At 49.3% G+C, this 23,385-nt stretch overlaps 9 protein-coding genes across 9 annotated transcripts; 5 read left to right on the forward strand and 4 right to left on the reverse strand.

The window, feature by feature from the left end:
- Positions 1-584: 584 nt before the first annotated feature.
- N7474_010152 (uncharacterized protein) lies at positions 585-1,685 on the forward strand (the record flags this gene model as incomplete). Its single annotated transcript, XM_057201562.1, has 3 exons — positions 585-1,200; positions 1,260-1,373; positions 1,423-1,685. 3 exons carry the CDS (start codon positions 585-587, stop codon positions 1,683-1,685), a joined length of 993 nt encoding a protein of 330 aa, XP_057049549.1.
- Positions 1,686-3,635: 1,950 nt separating this feature from the next.
- On the reverse strand, positions 3,636-4,418 carry N7474_010153 (uncharacterized protein; the record flags this gene model as incomplete). Its single annotated transcript, XM_057201563.1, has 1 exon — positions 3,636-4,418. The coding sequence occupies one exon, from the start codon at positions 4,416-4,418 to the stop codon at positions 3,636-3,638; it is 783 nt and encodes a 260-aa protein (XP_057049550.1).
- Positions 4,419-4,649: 231 nt separating this feature from the next.
- Positions 4,650-5,373, forward strand: N7474_010154 (uncharacterized protein; the record flags this gene model as incomplete). Its single annotated transcript, XM_057201564.1, has 3 exons — positions 4,650-4,802; positions 4,865-5,023; positions 5,080-5,373. 3 exons carry the CDS (start codon positions 4,650-4,652, stop codon positions 5,371-5,373), a joined length of 606 nt encoding a protein of 201 aa, XP_057049551.1.
- Positions 5,374-6,730: 1,357 nt separating this feature from the next.
- On the forward strand, positions 6,731-7,536 carry N7474_010155 (uncharacterized protein; the record flags this gene model as incomplete). Its single annotated transcript, XM_057201565.1, has 2 exons — positions 6,731-6,816; positions 6,876-7,536. The coding sequence occupies 2 exons, from the start codon at positions 6,731-6,733 to the stop codon at positions 7,534-7,536; spliced, it is 747 nt and encodes a 248-aa protein (XP_057049552.1).
- Positions 7,537-7,739: 203 nt separating this feature from the next.
- N7474_010156 (phosphotransferase family protein) lies at positions 7,740-8,798 on the reverse strand (the record flags this gene model as incomplete). The annotated part of the gene is made up of 2 exons (XM_057201566.1): positions 7,740-8,331; positions 8,386-8,798. The coding sequence occupies 2 exons, from the start codon at positions 8,796-8,798 to the stop codon at positions 7,740-7,742; spliced, it is 1,005 nt and encodes a 334-aa protein (XP_057049553.1).
- Positions 8,799-14,897: 6,099 nt separating this feature from the next.
- N7474_010157 (SANT/Myb-like DNA-binding domain-containing protein) lies at positions 14,898-15,947 on the reverse strand (the record flags this gene model as incomplete). Its single annotated transcript, XM_057201567.1, has 1 exon — positions 14,898-15,947. One exon carries the CDS (start codon positions 15,945-15,947, stop codon positions 14,898-14,900), a length of 1,050 nt encoding a protein of 349 aa, XP_057049554.1.
- A 272-nt stretch (positions 15,948-16,219) lies between these two features.
- On the forward strand, positions 16,220-16,976 carry N7474_010158 (uncharacterized protein; the record flags this gene model as incomplete). The annotated part of the gene is made up of 3 exons (XM_057201568.1): positions 16,220-16,282; positions 16,344-16,565; positions 16,680-16,976. 3 exons carry the CDS (start codon positions 16,220-16,222, stop codon positions 16,974-16,976), a joined length of 582 nt encoding a protein of 193 aa, XP_057049555.1.
- Positions 16,977-17,573: 597 nt separating this feature from the next.
- Positions 17,574-18,077, reverse strand: N7474_010159 (FeS cluster insertion protein; the record flags this gene model as incomplete). The annotated part of the gene is made up of 2 exons (XM_057201569.1): positions 17,574-17,933; positions 18,000-18,077. The coding sequence occupies 2 exons, from the start codon at positions 18,075-18,077 to the stop codon at positions 17,574-17,576; spliced, it is 438 nt and encodes a 145-aa protein (XP_057049556.1).
- A 1,029-nt stretch (positions 18,078-19,106) lies between these two features.
- N7474_010160 (CHAT domain-containing protein) lies at positions 19,107-23,110 on the forward strand (the record flags this gene model as incomplete). The annotated part of the gene is made up of 2 exons (XM_057201570.1): positions 19,107-22,409; positions 22,466-23,110. The coding sequence occupies 2 exons, from the start codon at positions 19,107-19,109 to the stop codon at positions 23,108-23,110; spliced, it is 3,948 nt and encodes a 1,315-aa protein (XP_057049557.1).
- Between the last annotated feature and the right edge of the window lie 275 nt (positions 23,111-23,385).

Raw genomic sequence — 23,385 nt, forward strand, 5'->3', positions numbered from 1 at the left:
GAGAAATATAGATGCAGTATGGGAAGCTGGTATGAGGTGGTCCAAGAGAGTTGGATGGCAATGATGAACGGAAAGGTCGATGAGAGCCCGAGGAATTGCTCCTTCTTATATTACCCTGGTCGACCATCCCTGTATCTTGTCTTGTGCAAATCCGTGTAGCAGACTGCACGAACTTGGATGCAGGGGGGAAGGGGCTGGTTATTGTGTTCGCGGTAAGCTAATCCGATTGCTTTCGTTTGTATGTACTCCAGACAGCAAAGTCGGACGTCATCATGCACGACCAGCTGGGTGTCTATCACACACTAGCGGCTCTGAGTATCGCTGCTAGAAGGTCGCTAACCGTTTCGAGGCCATTTTTACACTTGGCCCCAATTTCTACCCGCAGCACCGACGAATCACAGTGTATTATAGAGCCCCCCAGCTGACGTACTTCTGCAAACCTGCATAAACTGAAGGGTCGCCAGACTTGTGTCCGGTGATCTTTCGGAGCAGCCCCTCAAATACTTAGCCTAGCCGCCGACAAGCTACCCTCCAGTCATTCTATTCTCTCTTTGATTTATTCTTTCCACTTAATCAAACAAACCATGTCTGTTGCTAGCGTCATCTCACAACTACGGGGCCTTCTTGACAAGGCCAACCTATTGATTCCCAAGCTTGCTAAGATTTACCCCAACGAACAACAATGGGACGCTCTTGGAGACATTAGTGAAGAGCTTGCAATGGCAGCAAAAACAATAAAGAAAGATATCCGAGAGTCAAGGGTATCACGAGCAGATAGAGCATGGAAAGACAGTGAAGTGCTCAGATCTCGTGCTTTGGAGTGCAAGGGAGAATTATTGACAAACGGCCGACTGAAGCTATCTCCGGTTTTCAGGCGAAACATCGTCACGATTTTTGAAGGTCCTAAGAACTCCAAATTTGATTCCGAGGAAACAAAAATCCGAAAAGCCACGACACTACAAAGATGCGAGCAGATTAGGCAGCTCAGTCCCAGCGGTGTTATCTCATGGGCAATCTCGTTCGCCCCGAGCGTCTGGGCAGGAGGGTCTATGGCAACGGACATTTTCACTTGCCTTCTTGATGAGATCGAGCCAGACTGGCGACCGTCATGGCCACCTATCGTCAGACAAACGCTACACATACTCCTGGAGGACGAGGATATATTGCAAAAGTCTAGGGAATATCAGGATTTCCTCACATGTATTGCTGCCAGAATACTAGCTCGCTTTCCTTTTGAGTAAAAGCTGATCGATTGGCAGCATATGACAACTCGGAAAATGATGAGCCAGGCCGTCGAAGAAAACGAAGGCGTCTCGATAATATTGAGCAAGAGACACAATCAAACCAGGGATCTCCGTCTAACGGGAGTAGAGGTACGAAGAATTTCCGCCATAAGGGCCACGGCTAATGTTGAAATTGTAGAAATGCAGCATATGTACACGAATTCAGACCCGGCCTGCATTGAAAAACTTCCAGAGTCATTCCGGACCGCAATCAGACAGAGCCGACTCTGGAAATGGGAAAGGAGCAAAGCCATGAAGACAACAGGTTGTCTAAGCACACTGTTCCCAATGGACAACACACAGGATGTCTCTTTGACCATCTGGTGCGGAAATGTGGAAGCGTACAACATCAACGATGAGTTTGAGCTAGAGCTTGCAGCCTCATATCAGCATTTGAAATAGACGGTTCCACCTCTGACGAAGGTTGTGTAGCCTGCGGGCACCAAATACTCGCAGAATTCAGTCGTCGGTGTCGTGTTATTAATATGTGCTTTGTAGTCATCCGTCTCCTGGTTGTAGATGGAAAGATAGTAGCCCTTGAAAAAAATATATCTGTCATGGTCGAGTGGTGGAAACGGATGACTCGGAATAGCTTCTTCCCGTCCAGCGAGCGCGTCGTCTCCTCTCTGAATACCAGGTAGTATGTTAGCTACCGACGTGATTACTTTAAGAGAAGTTAGATCTGACCGCCATTGCTTGAAACGAATGCGTTTCTTTGACCTGAAAAGCCGACTGTCGTGGGACTGCGCACAATATAAGTATTGAGAAAAAAAATTCCTCGTCTGTCAAAGACTAGAAAAGAGTGGCACGCCCGCGCTTTGTATGACGACTTCTTCGGGAGGCCGACGATCGAGAAGGCCGTTGATAAGCTCGGATGTCTGGAATAAGCGGTCCGTTGAAGAAAAAAAAAAACTCGAGCTCTGGGTTAGATATCAGAATAGAAGAGTGCGTGACGTTGATGGGTACCAAAGCGAGGGGTAACGGCGAAGTCAGGATGCGACCGAGCTGACCACCCCACCCGACCCCATCCGAGTGGATGCCAACTAGCCCAGGCAGAAATTTGTCGTCATATGTTAACGTTAACTTGAGCTCTTCCAGGACCCAATATTGTTTTTACACTGGTGGGAAAACGAGGACCGTACAATCCACTATATGCCCTACCATCTTTCAAAAGCAGCGCGATAAATGAGCGACTGAGATAAGCTGTCTCGACCTGGACGGTCACCAAGAGCTCACCTTACCACCCTAATTTTGAATATTCAAAAGATGGCCGTCGTTACGTCGCGTCGTTGCTTCGTTTTGAAGTGTTTCAGACTTTAGCACTGCCACTGTAATTGCCAACCGATGTTTGTTGATGGTCAGTAGTCCGGATAAAGAAGGCGGTATGGTTAACCTTCCCGTCTGACCAATTTCGTTTGTTCCTACACTGACATCACTTAGAAGCCGCATCGTCCTCCTGTTCGAAATCCCAGGCATATTTCACCATGCCTGATCTCCATATCCAAGCTCAAACACTGGACAGGAGTCTTGTCGCAACGATCTCGAGTATACTCACTTCCGCTGGTGTATCGAATATTCTTTGGGGCAACTATTTACTGACTGTCTACGGGGTCCCTACCATCGTTGACGTCTGTATTTCTATTTATTTCCTGAATGAAAGATCACTGACATAATGGTAGGGTGTGGCCTTCGTTGTTCCCGATGAATCTACGGTGACTGCCTTTTCCTCCATTCAAAAAGCCGGCTTTGGTCCTTGTACCCAAGGACTAGGTTGTCCATTTTTAAATGGATATCAACACCAGCCTCCTGCCGAACACTTACACATCGACGACGAGCTTGTGATATTGTTATACCGGAAGTCCGATATGTTGTGGGAACTATCTTTGTCGAAAGGAAGCCCAGATCTCTTAAACGCTTCAGACAAACGACTTCCACCAGCGCTTCCCGGACGTGGTCGAGGGCGCTTTCCACCCGAATTTGACTTTGTTCGAATCCCTCACCCTGTTCGATATTGTGAAGCTATTATTATGTTGCTTTGTCGAGATTATGACACCAGATCTGCAACTTGCTGGATGGCGATTCTGACTTATATCCTGGAATATGTGGATGAAGCGGATATTTTTAATGAGAATAGCCTGGGAGAGGTGTACAGGCCATTCTACCATGCACTTAAAGAAGGAGAATTCTCAAATATGTATCTTCTTCTGGATGAGCTCCGGAGGGATCTGACCTTAGGGCATCGTCTCCCAGCAAGGCAGGATCGATAATGAATAGATCTTTTTTCTTCTGATCAACGTTGTGCTTTTCTTGCATCATTTTCTCTGACTTTATATTTCAACGATTTTGGCAGTATCAAAATCTTCTGCCTGAGAGAAGTAATAACCCCCTTTGGTTGGAAACCACTCTTTTCCCAGTCTCTGCATCTCGGAAATCACAATTGAAATGCGTGTGACCAAAAGCCCAAAGCTTGACAACCTCTCCTTTCCAGCAATATTCGCATGACAAATCGGTCATGAAACCGGAGGAAATCTTGCTGTGTCCATGTTTCGGATCAACAACGTTCTCGCTAATCAATGGACAGTAATGGGTGAGCACAACAACTCTGCGACCAGGTTCCAAGCGCGAAATAGAATCGATTTCACGATTGAGCCACTCAAGGTCAGCTCGGTGCGCTTCTTGGTGTGCTTCAACTGACCAATCACGAATATAATAAAAATCGTTCAGGCCAAAACTGACGCTTTCCTTCTGTGTTTGGGCTACTTGCGAGAACAAAGTGCATCCGAGAATGGTAAGAGTCGGCGAAAGGTCATAGCGTGTTTGGTCGAGGAAGACAAGTTGGCCGAGCGTCTCGCCTCGCTTGAAACTCTCGTCGAGTTCGGCTTCAAATCGTTTGGTACGTGACTTTGTTTCAGCCCAACTGCTGTGATATGGTTCATGATTGCCCAAAACCAGGAAGACAATGCGGAAGATTTTTAGTTGGTTGCGAAGAAAGTGAAAGAAGCCTGCGTCCTTGACGTAACCAATATCGCCGATTAATGCTAAATATGGCGCCTTTGGGTTGACGAGGAAGATTTCATATGCATCCGGGGATTCCAGATGAAGATCAGATATGATTTGGAATTGTGTTTCAGCCATGGCGGGCTATTTGCAACACGGATTGTTTTGAAGGTTGGAAAGTTGTTTTGTTGCGGGGTGTCCAGCGCTAAACGTATCAGTTGGCGCCCAGGTCATGTGACGTGTATAGGACGGGGACGATAAAGCAAAGACCATATCCGCGTCCAGAGAGATAGTCATGAGCATTTCTTTCTAAATACGAATCACTCCCAGATATATCTATTTGCTAATCTGGAACTAACCCCACCTACCATGTCTAATGGGCCGTCGTTCGCTGAGTTAGAGGCAGCTGCTGGCGCTGTCATTGGAATTCTTAAAACCATCCCTGAGTTCTCGAATTCCAGGATCGCCATTATAGGTGGTCTAGGTCTCTGGAGATATATCCGTTATTACCGCACCACTGAGGTTCGTTTTCAAGAGTAATTCATTAACATGTGTATTCTCTGACAACATATTTGACCAATCAGGATGTCGACTTCCTCATAACTGTCCAGGGGGCTCCCAAGGTGGTTAAAGACAAGCTACTTGCTATGCCATCATCCCCATTCCAACAAAAAGCTCAGCTATTCTTCTACAATGGAGCAAATGGCAGATCAATTCAGATCGATATCACTCCTGATTGGCAGGTGAGCTCGTCATGCTAGTATTCTTTTCGATATTTGATATTAACAGTGGCCCACAGTCACCCTACGTACCTTCTGCAGCGGTACCGATATTGGCTGTTCGACCGAATGCCCTTCCGTATATATCGGAACTTGATCTGCTCGTTTTTAAGATCAACAGCTGCGGGTTGCGACCCACACATGGAAAAAAGTTGCGTGACGCAACTGATGCCGTAGAGCTGACAGAAGATCTCAGTTCCAAGGGGTCTATTGTGCTTTCAGCTTTTCAGAAGGTGCTGTACTTCAATGTCTGGATGACGTGGCTCAGATATCTGGGAAAGGCAAGGCGTGGTGGATGGCGAAGCTGGCGCTGAATTAGCACTACCTCTTCGCTTGTCTAGAATGGAGATGAATGTGGACACTAGCTTCTTGAATAGCCATCCGTAAGCGAGGACTTGTCGCCTGACTTTTCTCTCATTTGAGAAGCTAATGAATGCGTATATGCTCACCGCTGTCTGCTCTGACGTGTCTTGAACTTGTTGGTCCAGGGTTCTTCACAGTACCATTAAGGCCAATATCAGTGAAAAGTAAGGCACCACAGTTATTGCGGTCTTATGATCTCTCCTTTAGGATGAGCGTTACTGGAAGGAAACAACACAGCAGAAGTTTGCTGCTCTTTCGATTTATGCAGGTTTGCAGAAGTACGGCAAGCTAAGAAGGGAACAAACTACTCTGATTTGTTCGCACTGCGGGGCAGCGGTCCAATATTTTGCTCGAGTGAAAGGACCGCGCAGCCTCACGCAGCCTCGGTCCACCAATCGCACATGGTACTGCGAATGCCCCTCAAATGTATCCTTCGGTTACGTCAGAAAAGATGTGACGCCACGAGGAGCCGCAATTGGATCTGCTCTTCGACCGACGTAGCCGCTGGCCTAGATTGTGGGCCAAGCGCTAAGAATGAATTGGCCGTGCACCACTCATTCTCCGTCACTGAGAGTGGTCTGCCTCATGGGAGTAGTTGGCGACAGGGTTGCCAACATGCACACTGTCGGGCTCAGTCATTGATGAGCGCAAGGATTGGATAAAGAGGACTTCATAAGCGCTCAAGCTCCCAGAGGGAAAAAGAAGTGTTTTACTCGTCGCCGAGGCCCGTGTTGCGTCCAGACTGGCATAAAGCTGCAAGCTGCTGGCTACGTCAGTAGGGTACCAGCCGTCCATTTCCTAGCTCGGACGCGCTCGGTCGAATGAGATGGCCCTTTATGCTGAGGATGCGGCTCCGATTTTTTTTGGTGAGAGAACCGTGACACAGCCTCGCGCTAATGCACGGGATTTCACATTGGTTCTGTGCTATGGTCCAATGGTAAATGACAGCTTTGATCCATGCCATGCTGGAGACAAGCTTCTCTGCACACTTTCACTGGTGTAGCTCTTTGCTGGTGAAAGGAATCATCCACTATCCGAGACCCTGATCCAATAGCCTTCCGAATTTCAGCATGACGGGTAAGCTGCAGGTGGCGTAGCCGCCAGCATAAACAAGTACACAATAGGTCAAGCGTTAAGAAAGCGAGGGCTTTGCATCACTCGTGCTTCCTTGGAAGGTTGATGAGGGATTGAGCGCCTAATGAATACTTAAAGACCACCTATCGCTTCCTTATCCTCAGAGTATTCCATCCTCTCTCCATCAACTGCTGCATCCCCAACGAATAACTCCTTCCAAAGCTCATCTCTATCATGGCAGTCGCTGTCTCAGCTCCCATTTTTATCCCTGGCCTTCATGTTCCTCCTACCATTAAGGACCTGCAACAGTCATCGCGGGCGTACGTTTACCTTGATGCCTTGCGATTAGACTGGCGGTGCGCTAACCACATTGAAACAGTTACAATCTTCTACCAAACGACGAAGATCAGCCACAGGTGCAGCGGATTCACCTTCAGGAGCTTGCCAGTCTCTTTACGCGTTTCAATGTCCAGAAAATATTTGGAGTCCACCTCATCCACGGACACTTCCAAATCGAGGAAGACAAAATCATGCTTGGGACGTCCCTCAAATCCGCTCGGGGATGCTGGACCCAGCCCACTAGTATCGCCGATATCAAACCGGCAGAGATCCACGGTCACATCTTCAAGCTGACAGCCAGCGGCGAGATGCAAGCGTACGAGTATCGCCAAGGCCCAACAACCAGCCTGAATGACGTCGATCCTTTGTTCTTCCAGGAACTAGTTAGATACCTTCAAGACCATCACTTGGTCGATATCCTCGGGCTTCAAGTCCTTACTAATGATGTGCCGGCGATGATGAGTGAGTTTGTGCTCGCGGATAACGGCACCGTCATGCTGGACGAGAGAGATGTGAAGAATTGTGGGACGCCGTTCCGCATCACCGGGTTCTTTCTTGAAGAGCCAGGCATGACTGAGTTCAAGGACGGAGAATCTCATGCGCCAACTGTCAGAGGCACCCACCAAGTCTTTACTAACGACAAAATCGAAACGGAGGACCAGCTTATGGCCATCCTCCGAAGTGAGGACATTGTCTTTTGAGTGTAGCTTTTACCTAGGGATGGTATCGCGATAGTTCAATATCGGGTGTGTCACTACCGGTGTTTTTGCTAAAGTAGTTTCCTTTCGCCCATTAAATTGACCAACTATCAATGTATACGTTCAGAGTTTCCTGTCAATACATATCTGCATCCGTTCATGATATCTTACCTCCCTGCCTGCTTTGTAACTCATCATAAGCCGGCTCACGAAAGAGGAGTCCACTCACCAGCAGTACAGAAAGCATCGAGATATGCGAGAGAACCAGCCGGCTGGTCCTTCCGCACACTTTGCACCACACCTTTCATGTCAAAATCAAATCCATAATGGTAGAAAATTCCAGCCATCCTCGCAGCGCGGATCAAATGCAAATCAGCATCAGAGAAATTATAAGCCTCCTCCCGAAAGGTTTGCCAGAAGAGGCTCTCGAGTTCGCGGTAGCGATCGTAGTAGTGCCACCCTTCTGAATCCATCCGGCCGAAAACATTCTCAAGCCCGTATAGCGCGAAGCCGAACGGCAGAATCCTTGACTCAGCCCAGTCGACAATCCCTGTGATATGTCCAGTTTCGGGGTTGATGAGGAGATTCATCACATTAAGGTCCCCGTGGCTAAGAACAAAAGGGAGGGCTTTTGAGAAGAGAGACGGGAGCTCCTTGCGGACCCTTTCTAGATTTGGTGCAAAGCGAGACGGCAGGTCTCGAGCAAGAAGGTCGAAGTTTGATTGAAACTCCGCAAGCAAGATAGCGGTTTTATCTGAGCATGGTCGTTGATCATTGTTCCATGACTGTGCAAAGAACCTGTTCCAAAATGTCAATTCTTGCAGATGGAGTGAAAAAAGTTACTAGGCGTACCTTGCAAAGTCCATGATAGTGTTACGCTGTCGAGACATGTCGTCTGGTGGGATGCATGCCATAATGTGAGCAGTCCCAGGAAGATTCTCCATCTCGTAGATATAGAGCGGCCGTGAATCGCCTATGGTCCCGAGATATTTGCAGCTAGCCACAAATTCGGGATGGATTGCTTTGGCAAGGCTAATGTTGCCCATATCAATGGTAGAGTTCTCATCTCGAAACTGGAAGAGCTTGGACTTGTTGGACCCCGCTGTCACGGTATAGCTGCACACTCCTTGCATCTGTAAAGCAGTGGACAGGCCGCCAGCGCGAGAAATGGCGAATTCATCGCATTGCTGTCTTGTTACAGTAGTGTTCGAGTTGAAGAAATTATTAATTGCGCCGTCAGGACTGTAAAAAACATAAGTCGTCATTGTGGTGAAGGGTAGTAGGAGGGGCCAGGGAACTGGAAGATAATGTAAAGAGGAGTGAGAACCCAGTGGACTGTCACGGACAGCCTCGTTTCACTCACCGCCATTTAATACTCCTAGGCCACAAAGTTCACCACACACTCCGCAGCTCAGCCCTCCTGGTTTGAACAACAACCCCAGTGAGCAAGTCACTGGGTAAGGCGTCAAACAAAGTTACGCAAGATCTACCATAGAGGCTGGCTGAGGATAGTAAGGGCTTTTTCGGTTTTGTCGACAGACTGGGAGTCAGCAGCGCCTAGGAGGCTGCTAAGGTGGCACTCGAAGCTGACGGCCATTGCGTGAACAGAGCAAGTGCTTTATTTAGGTATGTTAGCAAAAGGAGTTGTTAAGTCCCAGAGCAAGGGAGCGATATGGCTTGGGAAGATTGAGTGCAGTACACACGGTGTGTACAGAAAGAGCGAAGCAATCTCCCAGATATTCAAACCGATGGAAAGTCAGTTTACTGTTACAGAGCGAGAACCATGGCTGTGTATGGAAGTGCCAATCGCAGGAACAACGCGAAATAGATTATAAAATCATATCACCATCCGGAGTCAGGATTACGAGTTTGTCCATAATTGCCGTCGCGTTGGCAGTGGTGGACAACGTTAGAAATTAAAGGGGACAAGGACCCCAGACGCAAATGAGGTTCGTAGTGGTAGAAGCCGACTAGTTTCTCACCAAAGAAGGGGACTGTTGCTGGAGTGCTGCGTATACTCCAAGGTCGTGAAATTTCAGGGCAGTAAGATTTTGCAGGCATCACCCTTGTCCTTTCCCTCTCTCATATCTTCTTTTACGAGGTGGCAAATATTGCCAGTGATATCCTTCGCTTCTGGAGTCCACAAGAACTTGCCGCTAGATGAAGCAAAAGGGCGGGCTCCTGGCTCGATCCTAATTTGCTGGGTGTGGGCACATGAGCATGATGAAGTTTGCTAAGTCGCAAACCATCCCTAATCCCATGATGAGGCATTGGCCGAAGTGAGGTAAGGCAACGATATTTTCTCCGCTGGCTCGAGTGAACGATGATGACAACCAGGCGACACTGCGCTCTAGAACAGGACGCTATCGGCAGATCTGTGACACCGGGGACTGTGCAATGCAACCTCGGATGGAGCCAGGCGAAGCGAGGCGTGCGGAGTTTGAGAGTGCTGGTAATTATGCGTCAACATACTGTCAGATCATGTCAACTTGACTGAGGGCGGATCTGCACAGGGAAAGCTGGAACCTGTGTTGCGATATCCTCCGTTGTCTGCCTCTACTCAGCAGTCGGACAAGTATTACGCTTCGGGATTATGGGATCCATGTAGTTCTCGGGTCCGGACTAAGGTCAAGATCGAGAGCCAAGCACAAGCCTGAGACGATCATCGATGAGGTAATTTTGCTATTGGATAGTTGTGACAGGGCGCAGCACCGGGACGGGAACAGGCGATGTGGGAATCATCAGATCGGGCCCGCAAATGAAACTCATCGAGGAAAGAGGACAAAGGACAATCCAAGCATTCGCGGGGCGAGTGAATCGCATAGATTAGTTGAGTGAGTACTCAATGGAAGAATAATTGATACCGCATCGCTCGGGAGTATGGTCTTCCAAAGGGTCAGCCGAGCTCCTCATAGCGCCACCTGCGTAGAGGGCCAAATAATCTCGATTCCAAGAGGTGTGATGGTGGAGGCAGCAAGGGCTCAGCCGCAGTTTGCGACCGAAAAGAAAAAGGTGTGGGTGGGGCAGACGGAGCAACCGGTCGAGTCCGGTCGGGTGGGCGAAATTGAAGGGGCGCAGCGACGAGTGCAAAGTAGACGGGATAGAGGGGGAAGGATGGAGAAGTGAGAGAAATGAGTAGGTCGAGCAGGGTAGGTCAGGTCTTTTATGTTGGGCGGACCAAGGCAGCGATACATGACCGCGTATTGGGGCGCTAACCCTGAAACGGCAAAACTAACCGCATGTAGTAATTCACAGGTCCCAATATTACGTGGTCTATTTGCGTGACACAAGGATAAGTACGCTTCCACTAGTAGTTATCACGATTCCAGGCTTTGTGAGTATCCATGACTTGGCCTTTTTAAACATGAAGCTAGGGAAAACCCATGCCCCTACGATTAGTGTTGAATTCAAAAATGTGATGCGTGGCGGATCTGACTGAGTAATCGGACAGGATGGAAGATCAGCACGGTACGATTCGTCCAGAGGCAGTATGGGTCCCAAAATAACCCAAGGTGGAAGGGAAAGATTCAAGTGAAGAATAATGGCATAAGAGCTGGACAGAAAACGAAGGCGCCAAACCCAACAAATAAAAAAACAAGGTGAGTGAACACGAACACCCCACTCAAAGAAATATATTGGGCCTTCATGACCTTGCAGTGTCAAGCACGTTACATACCATCCAAGCCAAAATGCGATTGATATTCCGGTCTGAAGTACCCTCTCTCGATTACATCAAACGTCAACTTTGTTCACACCCAAACAGCGCAAGTAGCGCTAGCGACGATAGTTTCGAGACAGAATTGAAGAGCTAGGACGTAGCTAATAGATCGATACTATGTCGCCTAGTGTCTGTATTTTCGGTGTAGGGACGCAATAGCTCTGTTTAAAATTTTAGTTACTTTCATGTACCTTTAAGTGGGGAGTGTACCAATTCTGCTGGACAGGGAGGCCAATTATCTGTTGGTGTCGAATTAAATAAATAGATTTGACCGTCTTTTTTGGTCCGTAGGATGACGAAAACGTCCGATTGGAAGTCAATGCTGTATTTCGCCGCCATTTTGAATATCGTTTTCCTGCGTCTTCGCTTCTGTTGCGCCTCTGCGCGAGGTAGTCGATTTTTTTGCATTGAAGTCGGTCCTTAATGGAATTATAGAGAGCTAGCACTGTCGGGTGGTATCCCAGCATTGATTCATTATTTCGGCGTTTTATAACATACGGAGGACATTTACAAAATGCCGCCCATGTTAAACAAAAATTGCTTATTTCCACCGGTTGAACTGGTCTAATCTTGTCGAGTCTTGTACACTATGTTTGGCCAAGTAGCAAGTCCTCATTTCCAACAAAAGTTTTCTTCGAAGAACCTATTTGAGTCTGACTGGAGTAAATCTTGCATAGAGGAGTAAAGGGATGGCCAATTAACTTTTGAGCTGGGAATTATGTAACTACCTCAACGCTGGAGTGAAATGGCGATACAAGGCCAAGGCATTTTCCGTGCAACAATCATGTTGAACTGCCTCTCTCAAAATTAGTGGTGAACGAAAGACTTTCTCAAGTAATTCATTTCTGTATATGCATTGCAGGGCGCAGAAATGATTGTCTACGGTTGGCACTATGAAGTTGAACTGCCAGCTGCTCTCCGTCCATTGTCCGTAGAGTTCAACGTGACCTACTTATTCAAAGCGTTCGGGTAATTTAAGCAGGCATCAAAAGATATCTTTGGACCTATTCGTCATTGGACATCTGTTTACATCTACTAAAGTTGACCAATCGGTCACGGTTCAACACACGGGTGGTCAACCGCTTGAACATGAACATCAAAAGACAACAAAAAAATGAACAGAAACAAAACCAAGGTCAACATCCGAAGCGACCCCCTAAAATTAGTCCCTCCGCAGGTCAAGAATGACAAGCCAGTGTTGAACACGGGCGGAGAAAGACGAAATCTTACCGAGGCCAACATTCCATCCGTTACGCTTGAGGAAAACCTGGATCCATACATCAATTTTACCAGGTCAATTTTTTGTCCCGATAGTGCCCAAGGTCCGACTTGAAGGAGATCTGGCTGATCCTGGTGTGCTCCCGGAGTGCTCCTGGAGTCCGGTAATTGCTCTGACCTTCTCCGAGAGTACTCATAGCAGGCTCAGACTAACTTCTGGAGCATAGGTAAGTCTTTCCTCTGATGGTTATAACCATTCGCGTCTAACGCAACAGAGAACCTTCCAGATCCGCAAGCCGAATTCTACATGCCAATGTACCACAATTATTTGTCTTTGGTCCATCTATAACCTCCTTTTTTCAATTTACACAATGGTACTTTTACTGTAATCAAATCCCAATTGCATTGAAAAAGCTAGAGGCCATTGTGCGCAACACTGAACAGATAGATCGGTGGTTGTTTGACAAAAGAATCTTTCAGGTTCCAAATACTTCTAATTGCAGGGATCCCAATAGAGGATTGTCGTAATCAGTAAATATGGCCTCATTTGATAAAATACGCAGATCTACCCTTAAGAATCTCAAAAGACGAGAATCTTCCGAGCGACTACAGCCGTTTCCCAAAAAAGATTCGACAATCTGTGCAAACGAAATCTTAATAGGAAGGGCTATCGGGCCGTCGAATATTGCCCTCCGGCAGACAGTCGTTGTAGAGGTGAAAATTAAGTTTGACTTCACGAGCAAGCTGTATTCCTTGATCCTTTGCCGCAAAAGATTAGGTTCTCTGCTGTAGCTTGAAATAATTTCAAGCTTCGGTGGGAGACTTGCGCAGGCCAGGTTTTTGGAAAAGGGAAAGCTTGGCTCACTCTGAAAGTCAAGTAGTCCCAGACGAATCAAGGTGGCAGGGAGTATAACATCACTGGCTAGGTCATATTCATGCACCTCGAGGTATTGTAAGGAGGTGAAAGACTCAAACGAGGCAATTCCAAGGCCTTCACTCTCAGCATCGCAATTACCTCCAATGTTCAAAGTGAGATTCGTCAGATTATGCCTGGAGGAGTTGAGAGCGGCGACGATTCTCACCGCTTTTGAACAGCGACTTGAGGGTTTCGAGTCCCATAGCTCAACGTCGTTGAGTCTAAAGATTTTGAGGCTTCGGAGACGCCGCAAAAGCTTGATAGTGCTCTGATATTTTAATTGACATGAGCCAATTTCTATATGCTGGAGTTGTAGTTCGCCTTGTCGCCGTTGGGTGCCCAGCTGGTCGCAGTGGATGGGATGTCGGGCAAGGTTTAGCTCATTGAGACTAAATACCGTGTTATATGTCTTGCGGACATCTAGGTCCTGTCCAAGGTAACCAAAGGCACGATCTTGTAACAGCTTAGCCGTACTCGCATGAATTGGAATCGACAAAGAGCGAAGTTTTGTGGTCCGGGAAAGAATTGGACGGAGAAGCTGAGCAAGCGTTTCCACGTGCTCGAACTCACTAAGGCGGATAGAAATATGGGTAATTTCCTGTCCAAGAAATGGGCGGTTCTTTAAAGCCTCTGCAAGACCGCTCAAGCGTTTCCACAGGCCTTTCTGATCGTACAGACCCGACTCAAAACTTCTGAATATAAGCGGCTGCACAAACATTTGGAATCCAGTCGACACGTAGCAGAGGTTTTTAAGAGATCGGACATCCAGATAATGGCAAACCAGGTATAATAGCTCGGGTGATAACGATTCAATCGGAGCTTCGGCAGATATCTATCCAATGTATCAGAGAAGTCGAATGGAAGTGGTACTGTGGTTATATTTTACTCACAATTTGTTGCGGTTCCTTTTCTAGAGCTCTCTTTTTAAGCGCGTACGAATCATTGCGCATTCTACCAGCTTGGCGTTTTTGGCCTCTGATCTGCATTTTGCCTGGTGGCTAACAATTCGTAGGTTCAGGTGTATATATATCTGTGCGGTGGATAGACTCTGCTTAGAAGAGGTCGTAGAGTCTCAATAGCCACGTTTGATTTAGGCGAGGCAGTATGCAAGGCAGACGTCCCAAGGGAGTGCTCACAATACGAATGTGGGCAGAGTCCAGGGATTAAATAGCCACAGGACAAAAGGAAAGACACCAACCCCACTCGAGAAGGCGGCCGTAAGAGCTAGGTTACGAACCCCTGCAACATGCAGCCACTCTGAGGGGCCAGCGGTGGACTGTCCGCCGAGAACTAATCGACTGGAATGCACGAACATGCCCAGAGACTTGTGGCGAAACCAACCCTGAATCCGTACCAACCCCACACAAATTACTCCGTTTGGTAACTTTGCGTAGGACATGGAACTCAGGTACGACTATATATATCGTCCCATATATTATTCCCTAGAAGCTGCTAGGAAGCTGAAATTACATAAATTTAAAGCCTTTCGGAGGTATCGTAACACCGGTCAACTTAGGTAGTTACAAGCGTTCTCTCTCGCTTAAGCGTTGTGCAGTAATACACCTCGATGGATCCTTTACTTCTCCCCGGGAATTGTTCGGAAAACTCCCTAGCTACTTTCTTCCACGGAAGACCTAGCTCTTCCTTTAGTCGGACCAAGAGGTTCTTTTCCTCCGCAGTCCAAGTCTTTCCCTTTCTTGTGAGACTATGCGAATCGGGATGGGTCTCGGTATATGGGAATGCCGCGCCGTTCTGTTCGTGTAGCGGGGCTGAGGATACATCGAGTTCTGGACTCCGGGCCGTTGGAGGAGTAGTAACACCCTGGGTTTGATGATCAAGCCTGCATCGAGACGTAGCTGCCTCAAAGAGCCAGGAGAGAAACTGCAACTTCTCATCTGGCGGCGAGGCTGAAAACTGAGACTGAAGGGTGGTAGAAGAAGCTTTCTTCCGTTGGGGCGAGGCCTTCTTACGCGGACGCTTAGAGCATCCCGCCGGCTTTTTAGAGCTTAACTGGTCCCGGATTTTGGACACTGTAAGAGCATTCGTAGGCATGATGTTACTTTCTGGCCCATCATGGCCAAGGCTGGCTATTTCGTCAAGCGGACGGCAGCCAGTGAAGGTGACATCGTCATTCGTAGGTGTTCGAGTACAATCCGCAATAAAACCCAGGTGCAGCATTGACGGGTCGATCGAGGTGGCATGCTCTTCGCATTGAGCCTGCAGATTTTCATCTGTGATACCCGTTGAGGGATAGCGGGCTCCAGCTACAGCAGACGGACTTTCGCTCAGGACTTCAACGACAGCCGTTGGTGTAGAATCTGGGAGGCTGCTATTCACGCAGACGTCAACTGGCGGACGGGAAGGAAGGGGATGCCGAAGTCGTTCCTGCTCATATTTCCCTAGGGCAATGCCACGACCAGAAAAAGAAGAAATGGGGGTTTCCGCGATTGAGATGGGGCTCGGATACCGGCACAGGTCAACAGGATCAAAAACAGTACAATCAGGTGTCGACTGTATCCATGGTCGAAAGGTATCAAGGGCAAATTTGGCACTGGTCATCATAAAAGGGGAGGACAGGATGGGAAGGGGCGGGGGTGGTAGGACGGTAACAGCTTGGGGTACAGGGGAATTGAAAGCCAGGGGGAAGGTTAGAGGAGGGGTGGTTTTGGGTAGATAGTGAAGTGCTGAGAAGTGGCACGTCGTGCCCCTCGGATTGAGAATTTGTTCCCTCTTTTATAAGTGCATTGCATAAAAGCACGATCGGTTGTTTCCCAGTGACTTAGTGCTGTAAGTAAACACGGACTGTCAAAGTGCGTATCGGCCCACACCTGGACATGGTCAAGAAATCGAACCCTCCGCGGCCCTTGCCCATCCATATCAATGCTGCCAGCATCCTCGTCTGGCCAAGGAGGAGACGCGTCAGCATGGACCGCTCGCACGCAACTCATAATCCAATAGATCCTCTCACCGTCCCCCCCTATAGAGAGCTACGGCCTTGCATTGAAGACTAAAGAAACGCCCACCTGCACTAGAACATGCATCAAGGCACAATGCGGTATTTTCGCCATTGGCGCAGAAACCGCGGGATTCCCAGAAGGCTGCCGACGGAGCGAAAACGAGACCGAATCGTACGGATTAGACAATGAGACTGGAGCCACGTCTAACGGCTCCACCGAAGAGGTGTGTTTCAGGGAAGAATCCGCAGCATGGGACACGAAGCGATGTAACCCAAGGCGGAGGAGATACCAAACTCAATATCTGAGGCCCTTGTCGGTGGGCTAAGGCAGCTTGTAGCGAGTCCGCACGCAGCAGCAGCAGCAGCAGCAGCAGGAGGGAGCGTGTCCTTATGTTCTTCGCATAGGAGAACGAGATGAGGTCAGGCCTGCGTATCTCCGAGATTGGACATCACGAGGTGCAGAGATTCAGAAAAGGGAGTGTCGGGAACTAGTCAAAAGCGAATATGGCACTCGCGGCGAGCCCGCTCGCAGCGCACGCGCAGAAAGGCGCTGGGTTCGGATGGCGCGGCATCCTGCGCAGGCCGCTGAAAAGGGGCCCATGCGCTCAGCTGAGGGCCCCAGCGGGCCAAGGTGAGGTGGGGGCGGAGAAAGGAAGGGTCGTGGGAAAAAGCAGGAAGAAGTGCGTTGCTCTGACGAAGGGGCGCGACGGGGGGTTTTATAGATGGACGGTCGTGGAAACGGAGCGGTAAAACGGCGAGAATGACGCTAGCCCCGGACGGGCGGGCGGTGGGCGGCGCTATGCCCGGACGGGCAGTGGGGCTGCGATGTACGGCAGGCGGTCGGTCCAATGGGGGTGGGACGTAGCGCCCCGCTAACCGACACAACTAATACCTAAAATACTTTAAAAAACATGCTCATCATCTAAATCCCTAGCTAGTGTAGCCGGGCTGGCGCTTAGCAGTCACGTGATATATTCTGGCCTTACAGACAGGGTGTCGACATGATTGGAGGACGGAGCTATTGTATCCTAGATTCTATGATCCTACATGCTCGATATACAGAAGAGAATATACAACGTTCGATTGCTTCGTTATTCTGCTCGCTTGATACATTCGGCCCCGTGCTGGCGAATCACACGCCGGTTCTCCTGCCGGTCTGTCACTTCTGACCTGACATGCCATTGTGCGCCCTATTCTCCCGCTCCACTAGATACATACTTCTTGACCCCGTTTTAATCAATGACGTCAAAACTCGTTCCGCAACCACAGTTGCTCGTAGCCCTTGGGTTATCCACAATCTTAAACTGGCTTCCAATCAACTCAGTCGTATAGTCTACAGTGCTACCGTGCAAAAGTTCTAGCGAAGGCTCGTCTATAACGACCTTGGCTTCGCCAGCCACCGTCGCGACGTCTTCCTCGCCCTCGAAGACGGTGTCTGCTTCAACGTCGATCTTGGATGCAGGCTCCAGGGACATCAGGTACTGGAAGCCGTGGCAGCCGCCGCTAGTGACTGTGATGCGGAGGTGATGGTACGAGTTCTCCGACACTGGGGCGGGGTCGAAGGACGTGGTGTCCGTGATCTCCTGAAGGCGCTGGTAAGAGCATTAGTTAGACCTGCTGAGGGGAGGGCGGTGGAGGGTGATGTATGAGCAGGTGACAGCGAGACAGCGAGACAGAGAGACAGAGACCAGGAATAAAGGACAGCAGAGAGGCAGTGGACAGCAGGCAAGGAACATGGCAAGTTTAGCCGAGTGGCCACGTCAGCCTTGCAGGGGTCGTTCAGGGGGTTCAGGTGCGATTTAGAGAGCTTCAGGCGGCTCAGGTGAAGGGCCTGAAGGCCTGAAGGGAAAGGGCGCTAGACCCAAGGGGGGCAAAAAAAGGATGAACCCCGACATGCAACAGTCAGGATTCGCTGGTGGTCACCCACCCAACTACTAACTGACCGGCCTGTGGCTTATGTGCAGTCAATAGTCGGGTGGGTGTTGCCCGGGTGAGTTTGGGGTGAGATAGGGTGAGTGCGCAATAGACAGGGTGAGAAGCCGGGTGAGAGCGGGTGATTCTTCTCACCCTCCGTCGCGCAACCACCGCACTGATCCTATTGGTGCACGCGTATGACCACTGAGCAGTATTTCTGACTGTTATGAGCCCGCTTCGCCAGTAAGAAGGCTAATTCCAAAGGTCTTAATCTGATTAAAGATTAGATGGAAAAGTTTGGTTCAGACATGATTGTTGGTGGGCCCGGTAAGCCCGGTAGAAAGCCGGGGAGTGTAGTATGCACGCAAATTGATGATATCGTGTGGTGAGTAGTGTCGCTTGGGTGAAGCTCCGTAAGAAGATAATTTTCAAAAGGAGCCAGTAGTGAATTACTCTTGAGACGAGCACAGTCAGGTATGGACTCTATGGGCTGAGCAGGGCGGGTATGCGGCGCTTAGTATGATAGTCCGATTGGGTAAGGGGGAGGGCCGCCTCCAGGCAACAATCTTTGTTTGCTTAGTGACAACAAAATGCTTGGCAGTTCTTGTATCGTGGCTGAAGTATCTCAATGAACACAGTCCCGTATTCAGGTGTGCATGCTGGCCGAGTCTCGCCTTGGTGAATTCTTATTTGTCGGGTGTTCCTTCCTATAAGCCCGCCATGTGGCTGAAACTCAAGGAGGCAGAGCCTCTCGACCACAGAGTCAGCCTTAAATAGGTGATCCCATTCCAGAGACTAGAGGGGCCATCGACTTTCTCTCTTAGCGACTCGAAGTGATTCCTGCGCCCACCATGACATTACAGCAGCAACTGTCTAAATGCCTGGGTTCAGTGTTTGCGGATGAAAATCGTGGTGACCTCGACTCCGCTTGGTCCATTCTTGAGGAACTTAAACTCGCTATTGACGAGAATAACCTGGAGGCAAAAGCGGATCTTCTCGACGATCACATCGGGTTCTACTTGCTCACTGGCAAGCTTGATGAAGCCTACCGATGCTTGGATGAGTTTCATGCGTTGCTCGGCCAACTGGGTCCACGTTGGGAACTGTTATACGCTGTTGTTAAAGGTCTGATCGATCATCACAGAAGGCATCCGCCGATTCTGGGGTTCGCAGTGGAACTCGATGGGATAAAGTACGGTCCTCCGTCAGCCCGGGTACCTGATACTTTTGAGATTTTGTTGGAACTGGATCGCTGCTTCAAAAAGTTCTCAAGTTCCGGGCTATCGTTACTTTCAGAACGCCACGCCTGCTTAGTACTCCATCGGGTTATAACCTGCCAGACTGCTCGCATAAGTGCTAGGAAACACCACCCACTCTACCCCGCCGAGCGTCCACAGGAGGATGACTCGCTTCTGCAATTGCTAATGGGAGAGCAACAAGATGCCGCCAACCGAGCGCCCGAGTCAAGGGACTTACATTTTGGCCGACTACTTTTGACTATTCATTACGATAAGGCATCACCTGCCTGCGAGGACATGTCGCGCGAGCATTTTGCTCGATACGAAGCTAAAGGGGATAAAGTTGGCATGGCGAATTGCAAGCTCCTGCAAGCCGATGCCATGATTTCTTCGCCTTTTACATCGCCGGTCATTCTCAATTTGGTCCCCCCGGTACTACCGGGTGCAGCTGGGACAAGTCCGCTATACTGGAACGCATGCGAAGCGCAGTGCCCTTTGAAGAATTGCCAAGGAGCTGCGCAGCTTTACGAAGAGGCCCTAGAACTCTACCAGCAGGCCTCCGCTCCTCGAGGCCAAGCTGCAATTTTCCTACGTCAAGGCTGTGTTCTACATGCACAAGCCTGTGATGTGGGCCCTGATCATGAAGACTGGGAAGACTTGGTGGAAGCTGCCAGTCACAAGTTCAGTGCCTCGCTAGCCTTGTTTGGAGTGGATGAGGCGAGCGCTCAATTGGTAAAATCCAATCAAATACTGCTGGCCTGTAGCCGGGGCTATGGTCTCGCGGAAGCAAAGGCACAATCCGCCGAAATAGGGAATTGGGGCACGAAGCACAAGAACGAGATTCTTGGACGGACCCTCGGAATTTTCATCATGCGATTTGCCCGCCGCGAGTGGACATCGTACGGCAGGTTCCGATCCGCACTTTGGGCGTATGAGTGCGCTGAATACTGTTTGGCGGCCCTTGGAGAGGCTGTTCATTCTTTGGCATCCATTCTCGACCGCGCCCTTATGCACAAAGATGTTCATAATGGCCCCAATGCATTGCTCCTCGCCCAACGTTGCGTCAACATAATTGATACGGCTATTCAGTGGTACGATGAACAGCTAGCTTTGCCCATTTCACATCCCATTGATGCCGAGAATCGCAAGTCAGTTGAAGTCGGTGTGCACAGCCTCATCTCTGATTTCAACCATCATCTTCGCAGTATATATGGACGTTGTCTACAGCAAGAGCTATTGGCAGTTTGGGATCGAAAATATAAGACACTTGTCCAGCATGCCGCATACCAAAACGCCGACATGGTTATGAGTCGAATGCATGTACCTGAGGAGTCGATGTACACGAGAGCAGACATCAAGAGAATGGAACAAGAGGAGTGGCGCAGATTTATCGATGCCGACATTGCATCTCACAAGTCATTGATCAATGGTGACGTGAGAGGGAGTGAACGCGCCTACGAAGAATATCTCGACTCAACAGAAGGTCGAGACATCACATACTGTCAGCCGGCCCATCGCATTATCGCTTGCAGACGCTTGGCGGACGTGACTCGGGCCAGGGCAATCTTGGATTCTTGTACTGACCAAGAAATCTTTTACCAAATGCAGTCTCTGCTCCCGATACCCAGAAGGCACCTGTCCAACACCTTTGCGCATAACGCTTTGTACCAATGCGTGGTTGCGCAAGACTGGGAAAGAGCCGACCGCTTCTTAGGGAACATAGAAAAGGATTGGCCATCATTTTGGACTGATTTCGGCAGTCAAGAATCTGTGGACATTCCCCTGTACTCGTTGACAATCGCCCTCATCGACTTGCATAACAACAGGGTCACCGTTGCATTCCGTCGTCTTCTGGATGCACGCCATAATATTGAGCTTGAGCGAAGATCAACAGACGACCCGGATGTCAAGCCTGGTGTCATGAATACCGCGCACGTCATCGACGTCTATATGACCTTGGCAGAGATTTGCCTTCTGTGCTTGAGGCGGGAGCTACCAAGAGCCATCTTGAACTGCTACGATTTTGGGCATCCCTCGGTCACCTGGGAAGAGCATGCATTACTGTTCGTGGAAGAGGCACGAGCGCGATCTACACTCGATGCACTGAGAAAAGTAGGCTCGGAGGATATGCCCGATGAAAGTCTCGCTCAAAGGGAAAAGGCATATAAAAGAAGGGCTATCCTCCATCTACAGTCTCTCCGCAAGCGCAAGCCCGCACAGCAGAGGGAACTGGAGAGGTTGCAGCTCGAGATCGGGCCTGATGAGAGCAGCAATGAGTCAAGGCTGATGCGTGCTGCCGAGCATCCCGTGCATCCCATTGAGCTCTCCTCCCTTCTACCTGACGAAGATGTTGTCATAGAGGCCTCTTTTTACGCAACCGGGTCGATCTTGTTTGCTGTTACGAGCAAAGGAATAGAAGCGAGTCGTCAAAGTACGGTCCGTGATATTGATATACGAAAGTGGGCGATGGAATCGTTGCGACTACTGCAATTGATTGCGGAAGGACCGACACCCAGATCAGGTCTGAGCGAGTTCAAAATGTATAGCAGCGCATTGAATGACTATTGCAGCAAACTCGCAGAGGCGATCATTGTTCCTTTTGCTGGTATCTTACGGCAGAAACGCCATATCATCTTCTCAGTCTCTCGGCCCTTGAACGCATTTCCATTCTCGATGCTGCCCTTCAACAATCAGCCTCTCATCAAGCACGCAGCAGTGTCACAGACACCGAGCCTCACAGTGTTACATCACCTTATGCAACGAGCACCAACAACGAGATCACCAAGCATTTCAGTGTTTGCGAAAAGCCTAAGTGAGCGAGGGAGCGCTTCAGATGATCCAGACATCGCATTTGAAACGAAGCTTCCCTGGGCAGCCGTAGAGGCTCTTCAGCTGGCCAACTTATTTTCTACATGGGTATGGAATTCCCTCATCATTAACTAGATGAAAATCCCTTCCACTGACCTCAATAGCCAATTGAATGTTCAAAATTATCTCGCGACGAGTTCCGAGATCACGTCCGAAGCTCATCGTCAATCTTGCACATCAGCACACACGGATACACAGATCCAGAGTACCCGCTACTCTCATGGATTTCATTCGCCGAAAAGTTCCGCGTCCTGGATCTATCCATGGTTCACAGCACGGCCAACCTCATCGTCTTCGCAGCTTGTCTCAGTGGACTAGGCCAAGCCACCTCCGGAAGCGACATCATGGGTTTCACGCACGTCATTCTTGGTACAGGCTGTCAGGCGTATCTGGGCGGATTGATTGAGATTAACGACTTTGCATCCATGATGCTCATGATTATGTTCTATCGAAATCTAAAGAGGGATGCTCAGCTCTCTCTTGCAGAGAGCCTGCGACAGGCCCAGCTTGAGTTCATGCAGATAAACGAGCGAAAGGCCACACGCTTCCTCGACGAGTTGTTAGATCAATGGGATAAGATGAGGCACCACGAGGAGAATGCAGACTCTTTCTGTCCTCATGGTAGGGAGAGGCTGGAGTTCCATAAGTCGCTACCTCACATGGTGGACTGGGCTAGTCCCCATCTTTGGGCCCCTTTCACTCTGATGGGATATGGTGGCCTTACTTTCGGGATGCAACAGCGTACATAGGTGATGGATACTGGATGTGTACGCCAGGGCCTTGCAATTTCGCTTATCTTTTTGTCGGGCTTGATTCGATTATTTCGTCGAATGCACTCTGCTATTTCTACAGACTCGGCTCATCACATTGCCGGCCAGAAAGCACTTGGAGCCAGTGCCAGGCCCTCTTCCGTGCCCTGCGATATGGCCTGTTTGCTTACAGTGACCTTCCACTTATCATATTCCGGATGTAGTTTGCTGGGAGCTTCTCATTTGATGATCAATTCGCTCATGAATCCGCCGGA

Source organism: Penicillium riverlandense (genome assembly GCF_028828495.1).
Source record: "Penicillium riverlandense strain IBT 135883 chromosome Unknown utg000008l_segment0_segment0, whole genome shotgun sequence".
Taxonomy (NCBI): domain Eukaryota; kingdom Fungi; phylum Ascomycota; class Eurotiomycetes; order Eurotiales; family Aspergillaceae; genus Penicillium; species Penicillium riverlandense.